This window comes from Lolium perenne, chromosome 6, assembly GCF_019359855.2.
Source record: "Lolium perenne isolate Kyuss_39 chromosome 6, Kyuss_2.0, whole genome shotgun sequence".
In the NCBI taxonomy this organism is placed as follows: domain Eukaryota; kingdom Viridiplantae; phylum Streptophyta; class Magnoliopsida; order Poales; family Poaceae; genus Lolium; species Lolium perenne.
In genome coordinates this window covers 139240890-139252287 of record NC_067249.2, presented here as the reverse complement: position 1 = coordinate 139252287, position 11398 = coordinate 139240890, and the positions used below count along the sequence as shown (strand labels likewise).

The 11398-nt window shown below is 46.5% G+C and overlaps 1 protein-coding gene across 1 annotated transcript; it reads left to right on the top strand.

Annotated features, from left to right (window-relative positions):
• Nucleotides 1-1453: 1453 nt before the first annotated feature.
• Nucleotides 1454-2221, top strand: LOC127326453 (uncharacterized). The gene has a single exon (XM_051353309.2). The coding sequence runs from the start codon at nucleotides 1663-1665 to the stop codon at nucleotides 1954-1956; it is 294 nt and encodes a 97-aa protein (XP_051209269.1). The 5' UTR covers nucleotides 1454-1662; the 3' UTR covers nucleotides 1957-2221.
• The last annotated feature ends 9177 nt before the right edge of the window (nucleotides 2222-11398 follow it).

Below are 11398 nucleotides of genomic sequence, written 5' to 3'. Positions count from 1 at the left end.
ACAACGCTTCTTGAAGGGAGAAGGATGATACAAGCATGAAGGTCGAGGTGAAGCCCGATTTCAGGACTCCACCTAGCTAGTGATCTTATTTATTGTATTTTATTTCTATGGTCGTATGTGGACCAATTAGGGATTTTATTGAGTTGAGTCAGTTTGGTTTGGGCCTATCCAAACCAAGGTAGAGAGGCCCACTAGGGCTGGCCGGCCAACCCCCTCATATAAGAGCTTGGATGGCTAGGGTTTGAGGGTTAGAACCAGTTTGAGTTAAGTGCAAACGCTATCGCGTGTGTGCTTGGTGAAGCATCCCTCCGGGAAAGGAGCCGCCGTTTATCTATTATAGTTGTTGCGGAGGTTCTTGTGTTCATCAAGGATTGTCGTGCTTTTGTCTTGAGGCGTGGTGATCTCCATCACGTTCCTTGTGGATTTATCCCCTACTTCAGGTTGCGTTCCGCGCGTAATTGGAGGTATCTATCTACCCGGGTTCTCGCTGTGAAAGATCGGGCAACATCTAGGAGGGTCTGCTGGGATCCCCTTATCAGTTCATTGGCGCTCGCCGCGGGTACTTTCTGGATCCTATTGCATCCAAGACCCACCTAGTAGTCACGTGTGCTACTCTCCTCCATGCCACCAACACGAGCACACCAGCCGCGTGCACATTTTCAGATACTAATAGCAGCCACGTGTATTTAGACTGGTGCGCTGCTAGTGAGTATCCTTCTATAGTGTTTTCCTACTAGTGCGGACACCGCCGCCGCCACCCGCACCACGCGAAGATGAGGGCTTAGCCAGGCCAAATCCCTCGAACTAGGCGCCGTGCCCCCTAGCGTCCACAGTGGTCACCAAGGTCACCGAGGAGACTGGGCCAGGTGACTACTTACGACAGCGGCGCGGGTGGGGGCAGCGGCGGCTGGGATGTAGATTGCCCGTGCCGCCCCTAGGGTGACATGAGCATGTATATGCTTGTTTCCCTATGCACACAACAACCATGACATCTGCGATGTTCACCACACGACGCCCACTGTAGAGTCGCCGAACTTCAAAATTGTCAAAGTCATCACAGAAGCCTCGCAATTGAGCGAGCTATGTTTTGATTCTCGGTGGGATCTTGTCTAGTTCCAAGTCCACGAGGACGTGGCTGGCTGAGTTGATGCCAAATTTGGTTTGAAAGTTGGACTTTTTAGAGTCAAAAAATACCCTGAGTCTACCACGCTTGCTCTGCTTCTTCCGGCACGCTTTCCTCTTTTCCGGCTTTCCGCGCGCGAGCGGCGCACACACACGAGCGTTGACGGACGGTGCGCACGAGTGCAAATCCTACGGTGCGTGCCGCCTTCGTCCACGTAAAGCGGACCCCGTCTAGCACGTCACTCGTGACATGCTTCCATTACATCCCTTTCCCGTGCTCGCCAAGTTGCACCCCGATCGATCATTCTCCACCGCGCTCCCGCTTTCACCGCCACAGTCCCATCGATTGAGCTTGCGTGCCAAGTCTAATCCCCTAGACCTCCCGCACCTCGATCAGAGCCCTATATAAGCCGCCAGGCACGCCCCTCAATCCTCACACAAGTCCCAAGGAATTTGGAAGCAATATCCTCGTAGTAGCTACTTAACCAGCAGCAGCAGAAGAAGAAGAATCGAGAGAGTCAACTAAAGGAGCCGATCGAGATGGCGTCCATGATGGGAGGAGACTTCGTGGAGGCCTACGTGCTCAGGAACGCCTACAAGGAGAAGATGAGGCGCATGGACGACGCGGCGGCGGCCGCCGCAGCCGTTGAAGGAAAGAACAACAAGGAGGGCGGCGCCGGCGGTGACTCTGCTGGAGAGAAGAAGGCCGCGGGCGCGAGCAGCAAGGGAGCGTTCTTTGGGCTCATGAAGAAGAAGGTGCACCCCAAAGCGGCTTCTTCTTCTTCTTCTTCTTCTTCTTCTTCTTCTTCTTCTTCTTCTTCTTCTTCTTCTTGATCCTTGTAACTATGCTATCGCGTGTTCGGGATGCATGTCACGAAGAAACCCTGCAAATATATATGTGTGTGTACGGAGTAGAGGTTTTAGGTGCCATGAATGGTAGGCTGCAGCTTGCTGGATTTCAGTCATGGTTGGTTAGCTGGCTGCAGCTTCGCGCTAGCACCTAGCACTGTGTGTGTGTGTAAGCTTGTTCTTCCGATCAGCTTCTCCTGGGAGGAGTGTGTGAGCCACTGGCTGGCTGTAACGTTGGTTCTTTTGTTAATTGGCTACTTGAGTTGAAGAAAATTAAGTGAAAGAAAAAAAAATCTCAAATTGAGCTGCTCTCCATTTTTTATTTCTCTGCGCCATCAAATTTCAGGATGTCAATATGGAGTACACAGATATGTCAGGTGGATGTTCTGTTCCCCGTTCGTCTGGGCTAAGTGTTTCAGGTCACTTCCTTAGACTTCTCGTTATCTTTTTGCTTTTACACACACACTATAGAATGTACATATTGTGTCTCATCTAGACATCTACAATCTCATGGAGTATCAAGCCAGGCTTGCATACCTTTCCTAAGGTTTGGCCTTGCTGTATGCATAATTAAAGAGAAAAAAGGATTAAATCTAACAATATATCTAGCCAGAGCTGGATCTAGAGTATTAAAGATAGCACATCATTTCTAAGATTTATTTGCTTCCCGAAGAGTCTTAGCGTCCGGCCGGTGATCAGAATTTCCATGAAAAAGGCAGGTTCCATTAGACAGCTAGTTATCATTGCGATGAAAATCAACCACAACTTCATTGCGTTTAAGCTAGCTGGAACTAGGGGTATAACTTGTACGGATGATGTGTATCCACATCTGTTTTTGAGGGTATGGTGTGCATTTTTAGGAATCCATCAGATATGGATGTGGATATACTGGTAAAGACGATATTAGACGGATTTGGTAGGTGACATGGTATTGATAGTATCCGACATATATGATTTATCTAACATTTTTTGCGGATTATCCGAGGTTCTCAAAGAGAATAATCTGATAAAATAACCCCAACCCCTAATATCAGACTACATAGTTAGTTCATCGACTCAATTATGTATGCTACAAGCATACAATTTCTTTGTTGTGTGAACAAGTGGCTATATCTACATTACATGCTTCCTTCTCACTTTTTTACTTAAAATAATTGGGAGCGTCTAGAAAACAGTCAACTGAGACTTAATAGTCTAAATCGCTGAGGTCAGCACTTTATTCAGCCATGTAGATTGTTTGCTTAGCCGCTGAAATTAGGCTCCAGCCTATGTCCGACCAGATATTACTTATGTGTTACTCTGACATCTACGACGTGTGATTCTTTCGATCACCTCGGTCAGTGTATAAGAGAGAAAAATAATACTTTGTACTTGTATATTTCATTAGAAAAAAATATTGCAACCATGAATGATACTAAGAAAATCTGAGTTGCAACCAAGGTGTTGCAATCTACATGTAACTGAAAATATCAGTTGCAACCCACATGTAACTGAAATTTTTTTTAGTTACAACCCACATGCAACTAGAAAATTTTCCGTTACACCCCACATGCAATCAGGAAAATCTCAGTTGCAACCCATATGCAACTGAAAAATCTCAGTTGCAACCCATGTGCAACTGAAAAATCTCAGTTACAACTCACAAGCGACTAAGATTTTGTCAGTTGCAACTCACATGCATGCAACTGAAAAATCTCAGTTGCAACTTACATGTAACCGCGGAAATCTTAGTTGCAACCAATGTGTAACTTGGTAGGCTAGCACAAATAAAACGCAATCTAGCGGCCACAATATTTTTCAACAGTTGCAACCTCTGTGTAGTGTTTTTCTTTTTTGCAAAGGACAACAACTGAGCACACAAAAAAACAAAATCCGAAAAGTGACACATGTTACAAAGGCCAAGAGGCAAAGGAAGCATCCCAACAACAGCCCATCAAAAAGCAAGACAAACAATTAGCGTGAAGCCTGCATGCTCGTGAAACAACAGTAGCTATATTTCACGAATCTAAATCCAATTAATATAACGATTAATTAGGTGACTGAGACATATTAAAAATCAGGCGCCTGATTTCTAGCAAAAGCAAAAATAATTGTACTTATAATTTTAATTTGATGTGTATATTTGCTTAATTATCCACTTCTGATTCGAGTCCGATCCGAACCCGCTCCATATCCGCAATCTGATATAATTCGCATTTGGATCCGCATCTAGCCATTACCCGCTTGGTCCAAATCCGCTAAAGAAATATGGTAAAGGATATGAAAATAGCAATATATAATCCAATCCGATTTATTTACATCCCTAGCTGGAACAAGGTCGCATAAATTGCCAGAATGCCCCAGTTAGAGCATCTCTAACAGAGCCCGTAAATCCCGTCAGAACTGAACTTTTCCGGCAGATTTACGGGTTCGGGCTGAAACACGCGCAGAACAGAGCCCGAATACATGGGCCGGCCCGTAAACGGAGTTCAGGGGCCCGAGAAATCGAGCGGACGCCCCGTATTAAATGGTGCCGCGGAGGGGAGTTCGGTTCGCAAACCCTACTCCCCTCCACCGCTCCTCTCCTGCCGCCGCCGCCTGCCTCCGCTCCGACGAGAGATTCAGGCCCCTCCGACGCCGCTCCGCCACTTCGGCCAGCACCCCTCCGTCCGGAATAGCGCGTGCAAGACGCGTGGGTAGGGGAGGTGGCCGATCCGGCGGCGGAAGATCAACTCGGCGTTCGCCGGGTGTACGGGCGTCGCCGGAGCGTGCCAGGCGATCGCAAGGCGCGTGGAGGCGGGCCGACCGGAAGTGGCCGGAGCCGATGGCGCACCTTCAAGCGCGCGCGGAGGAGGAGGAGGCTGTGCAAGGAGAAGGGGAGGAGCCCGCCGTTGCCGGCGCGTGCAGCGGCGCTGCCCCCGCGTGGCGACGACGACGACGCCGGGCCGCCTCTAGCCTGCGGGAGCACCTCCGAGGCGGCGCCATCGAGGTTGCGGCGGTCGTCGTCACCTAGGAAGAGCCGGCGACCAAAAACCCTCCGCCGACGATATTAAGCGCCCCGGTAACAGTATAGTCACTCCGGGGACTAAATCAAGTCTATATTAGGCCCCTAGTATCCAATGTAGGTCCAAGATGCATGTATTTTGCCCGTAGTATTGTAAATTATGAACGAATTCAGTTTGATCCGATGAAATCGAGTGCAATCGCGAGTTTCGATTTCCAGCGTCGTTTGATTTCAGCGAGTTCGGTTCAAGTTTTTGGTTTCTGTTCTGCGCCATCGCTAAATCCGCTAGCAATTTATTTTTCGGGAGACTGAACTCACTTTATTCGGTTCCGATAAATAGGGGCTCTGCTAGAGACGTAGAGCATCGCGTAGGAGCCAGCTACTGTCCCCCCTCCTTTTTTTTTACTGTTGTATCAGGCGAAAGAAGAAACGACTTGTCTTACTCTCAGACTAAGTTAGCATCAGGCGGTATTTAGCTGTGATGACAGCGACATGAATATTAACACCCACGGAGTACTTTTTTTTTTTTTTGAAGGCACCCACGGAGTACTAGTTGCAGTAGGTCGTTATACCGCGGGCCAGAACTTAAAAGCAGAAAATGATGCGCTGTTATATCCTTGTCAGTAGTTATCAACAGACAGTACTAGTACCGTTAGAGATTAGGCAGCTCAAGCTGTAGGACTACGACGCTTGTGCATCCACAAGTCCGTTTCAAAAAAGAAAAATGTTTACAAGTTATTGAACACAGCAAGAATAATCCAGCACGCATGACCTTTCCATATGGGAATATAATAAGATGAGGACATCTGCCTCTCGTGCCATATGTCACCAGCAAGGGATTTATTTTCATTTTAGGTGATATCGTGTTTTGGACTTTCCAGTATATATCAGACTCGACGAAGCATTTGAAGGGCTACGTGTGTTTGTCCAGATATGGCACACTGCACCTAAGCTGGTGACAGTACAAGGCATACCGACAAAACCGTATCTGCACACCATGCCTGCCAATTTGCTTGACCTTTCATGAACATCGCATCACGCGTTGACATCCGTTAGCGTTAGGTAGTTGGAGCCAAAAGCAAAGTCATGAGATTACATGATATGTGTATCACATGCTTATGCGGTGGATAGAATAAGTGGCTTGCTTGGGCTGCCTTCCAAGCAGAGTTGGAAAAAGAGAGCCGTTCAGTATCTTTTTTTCTCAACACTCCACGATCGGAACAGCTAATAAATAAATAAATAAATAAATAAATAATACTATGCATTCGTTACGAAGCAGAGGGATAGTGTGCATCACAAGCCTGTAGAGAAGATCAAGATTTAGATAAGATACAGAACAGTAGATGCAGGGCCGGCCCTATATATTATGGGGGCCTTGGGCGAAATCGACAAAAGGATCACTTAAAGCAAATATATGTATACGCGTAACTAGATATATATAACTATGCATGACCACTTATTACATCATCCCAGAGGCTACAGATAATTCCGCCTTGATTGGACGCCCGCTCCCGTGTCGCTCCCTAGGGCGACACCGGGGCGATACCGCGCCGCCGCCGCCGCCTACAGCCCCCTCCGCCTGCTCCGCTAGCCGCCGCTGCCGCCGGCCCTTGCCGCGGTGGCGGCGGGTCCAGCCCCCGAAGGTGGACTGGGGTGGTGGACACCGGAGATCTGCGCCATGGCTGCTAGGGCGGCGGTGGTGGCTCATCTGCATGCAGCGACCAGGGCGGCGCCCCTGGTCGGGGTGGTGGGGGGACTCTCCTCCGGCGGTGCCTTGACCGGCGATGAAGATCTGGGCCAGATTGGGTGGCGTTGGGGAAAACTCCAGATCTTGATCTGGGTGATTCCCGTGCTGCCTATCCGGTCTTCTTCGCTGCATGGTTGGGCCGGCTGGTCGGGGTCGACCCTGCTTGGTCATCGCCGTTCTCTTTGCTGCCTCATGGACGCTGGTAGAGTGCGGCGTCTGCGGCGGAGCAGGTTGCCGGCGGGCGGCGGGGAGGGGCCTGCCGTTCTGCCTAATAAAGGTGGCAGTCCTAGGGTTTCTCTCGCGCCAAGTGAAGATCGTTCGGAAGCTTCTTCCCACCGAGCTTGCTGGTTTGTCGTGGTCCGGAAGGTCCTACCGGCGAAATTAATTGTGCGATCAATGCCTGAAGATTGCTTGATTGGGTGTTTTCGGTCGAGTGCACCCATGTTTTTATTTGACCGTTTGGTTTCAGAAGGAGCGCTTCGAAGCACTGCTGGCTTTTAATATCATGTAGTTTGTTTTCTTTCCATGGTGCTGGCGGAGAAGGTCATGAAAGTCAAGATTGGTGGAAGAGCAATGGTGGTCGGATCTTGGTGGTGAGATGGAACTGGCTTGGTGTTCCGAGCTTCACAGCAGCGGTATGAAAGTGGGGGCGACAACACAGGTGAAGTTCAGAGTCCTACCTTTCAGGGTGAAAACCCAATGTCTGGCCTTAACTGGTTGTGCCTGGCAATGACCTTGTTGGAGGCATTGTTTTGAGAGCGGGGACTATCTTCAGGGTGAAAACCTAAGATCTTTGATCGGGCGACGATGGTGTTAGAGCACCGTTCCCTTCTTGAAGGCGTCGTTTTTGGAGAGTCTGTATTTCAGGTGTTGTCTTGGCGGTGGATGTATTGCTGTTGTTAGGCTCGAGATATTGTAGCGGGACTTTTGTTTCTTAGTTTTCTTTTCTTTCTTTTGGTTGTGTGCATCCGTAGTGTCATTAGGGTGGTGCGTTGTTGCAGAGGCTAGGTGTAATTGGTATCTTTTGATATTAATATATTCCCTTTATCGAAAAAACTATACATATATATTTATGTGCCTACTTTCGGATCATATGCTTACTTTACTTAAAATATAATTAAAAAATATCAAAAAATTTAAAACAAAATGTTGCGCGTACATCTCAACATCATAGGCGTTCGTGAAGTCGTTTCAGAAAATTGAATTGTTATGTGGCTTGTGCAAAAAAGAAAAAAAATGCTAAAATAAGGCTTTTTACTAGGCATTTATTAGTATTTTTTGAAAAAGGCCACAAAAATTATCATTTTACTATGAAACTATAAGTGATGACATAAAATGTGGAGATGTACGGGTGAAAAAATTTCTCCGATTTTTTTATTACTTTGAAATTTGTTTTTTTTTGGTAAAGGGAGCATATAAACCTGGGATCAAAAGTGCATTTCCGCCTACATTCACTTTATACACATATTTACAATAGAAATGATAACATGAAGTTCACCCACGGCATAGTAAGCCAGCGGCTACGACCATGGCCGCGCCCCGCTCCTGGAGGGGCAACATGGCCTCCTCTGCTACCTTGTCAAGGGTGGTCATCTCGACGGTCATCACGGCGGTCGCTGCGGTGGTCACCACGATCGCTGCAGTAGTCACCACTGAGTTCGCCATAGGAGCGCGAGCGGCGCTGGCAAGAAGCAGCGTTTGCAGATGTCTCGAAGCCACCTCCTAGCTAACTATCGAGAAGTTCCTGTCGCTGATCATATGCATATATATGATAGTAGAGCTCACTGATCTGCATCTTGTTGGCCACCACATCGAGTAGGGGCGTAGCTCCCCTTTGGGCAAGGCAGGGCAACCGCCCTACCGCCCCTACCTTGACTTTTAGCGAATGCACTCATATGCACATGTTTTTTTCTGAGAATAATTTGAGTGGTCGTACATCGAAAACGGACTTCGTATAAAATAGTTATGCTTTTTTTAGTGAACACTACGCACAACCGACTTCAAACCGAGAACTGAACTAAGTATAGAAAAATATACACATTTTCTAGGTTTAATGTGAATAAGATTGCTTAACGTGTAGAGGTTTATCATGAATCTTACTATATAAAAGATACCATTGAGCTATGTGTTATTCATACACGTTGAATTGTCGATTTTAAAGATTTTTTGATATTTAAAAAGCACAACATATTTCCCTCCGGTGACATTATCAGCTCACTGAATTGGTTTTGCTTTTTCGATGGTGACGATATGAATTAAAATGTATTTTCTAGCGATAAACATCATCAGGTCTAAGTTACACATCAAACGAGGGATGTTCATAAGTCTTGATCGATAGACACAAAAGATCTTTTTAAAAAGGTAAAGCTTTTCCATTGGGATGAAAATTTGGTATGTTTGCAGGTTTTACTTATAATCAAATATGTTTATATTTTCATTGTTCTAAGTGATGTGTTAGAATCATTTATAGCATTAATGCCTCGTGACTATTTTCTTTCTTCGCACCATTTTTCAAGAATTTGCCACCCTACCTTAGATTATTTTCATCCTTCGCCACTGACACCGAGTGCAACAACTAGGGAATTGTAATCTCCATCGAGGCCAGCCATGATGAATGAGAGACGTTCATCATCAGCTAGAGGGCGCCAAGCAGTGTGCTCGATTCGGAGAACATGGGTGAAAATCTCCTTGGAGAGGGACTTGAGGAGGTAGCTGAGGACACTTTGGCCCCAAGATAGCCATGACACGTACTCACGGTTCAGCACCACCTTCAAGGCCGATTCTTTGTCGCAGGCGGATGGAGAGACGGTCAGTCTCTTTGCCGGGGCAGCGTCACTCCCATCGAGGAGACCAACGAGTTGAGGTTCACGGATGGCGGGCAAAACTTGTGCATGCCATAGAGGGTAATTTTCATGTGTCAATTTTGCAGTCGGTGGCTCGCCAAGATGGATCGCAGGGCTGCTGGAGGAACACGCCATGGTGGTCAGGCAGAGACGATAGCGGGACGGAAGGTGGGCCATAGTGATGGCAGCGGTGAGGATGTGTAGGGATTTGGCGATCAGGTAGATGTATCAGAAGAAGTCGCTCTCGATACCATGTCAAATTGACTAGAATCTACTTGGATGCCATCCGAGTCCTTTCTCCTTTCTATTTATAGTTGCACGGTGCGGTGCACAGCTGATACAAATACATAACGTATGCGTAGAACACTAGATACTAACACATTATTTCTAACACAAATAACCAAAAACACTAGAATATGAAAATCCTGACATGTACTAAAAATCTGCATCAGTGCCAGGACATTGCAATACTAGCAACTTGAAGGGGGGAGCAATAGGCGTACTAACAGAATTTACATCATTCTTATTAAAGTGATAAAGGAATTTTTTAATATAATTTTGCTAGCTAAGAAATAACAACTAGAATTTTCTTCTCTTGTATTTTTATACCTAGTATTTTTTTTTTTAATTAGCAGCACCAAGATCATTCATATCAAACTTACTATTTAGTTGTGCCCCTAAAAAAAAACTATTTAGCTGTGCTTTTAAGAGTAGTGATCTCTTTTGTGCTCTTAGCAGCAATTAACATATCATCAATATATAACATCAAATACGTAGATGGTCCATCAACAAACTTAATATAAACACAACTATCATATCGTGATCTCTTAAAACCATGAGTATGCATAAATGAATCAACCCTTTTACACTATTGTGTTGGAGATTTGCTTCAGACCATAAAGAAACCTCTTTAGTTTGCAAAAAAGATCCTTCCTAATTGTCAAACAAGACCCCCCTCACCAGACTCCACTCCTTTAATTAGACCTAAACCTTTCGCCGATGGATCTTAGTCTGCTCGTACGAAGTTAGCCTCCCCTTTATATGAATTTAGATCAGAATATAACAAAAATGGCTGATGGTTAATCCAAGTTGTTAAAAGTGCATAATATTTGTGAAACTACATATTGCTTATAAATATACCATCTAATATTTATATAATCCTTAAGGTTCAAAGTTCAGTTTTAGGGTTTTTTTTCGACAAAAACACCGAGTATAACGTACCTTCACACAAGAACCATCTATCCCACCGTGAAGTTGTGAACTAGTCACGGAGGTTCAAGATTGATGAAGCCACCACAAAACTGCCGCCATTTATGGGAACAGTCTCTTCTCCCAGAGTGAACAAATCTTCGAACAGTCTTCTCCCTGTGAACAAATACTCTATCTTAGCGAGACATACATGTCGTCAGAGCCAGATATGTTCTGATTCTCGGTGGGCTGGTTCCAAGTCCATGAGGACGTAGCCGGCGAGCTAGCTGCTGCCAAAATTGGTTTGAAAATTGGACTTGTGAGAGTCAAATAACCTGAGGCCTTACCACATGCGTACTTGCTCTGCTTCTTCCGGCAGCTTTCCCCTTTTCCGGCTTTCCGCGCGAGCGGCGCACACAAACGAGCGTTGACGGACGTGCAAATCCTACGGTGCGTGCCGCCTTCGTCCGTGCAAAGCAGACCCCGTCTCCTACGTCACGCGTGACATGCTCCCATCCCTTTCCCGTGCTCGCCAAGTTGCATCCCGATCATTCTCCGCCGCTCCTGCTTTCACCGCCACAGTCCCATCGATCGCGTGAGCTTGCGTGCCAAGTCTAATCCTCTAGACTCCCCCAGCGCCTCGATCAGAGCCTATATAAGCCGCCA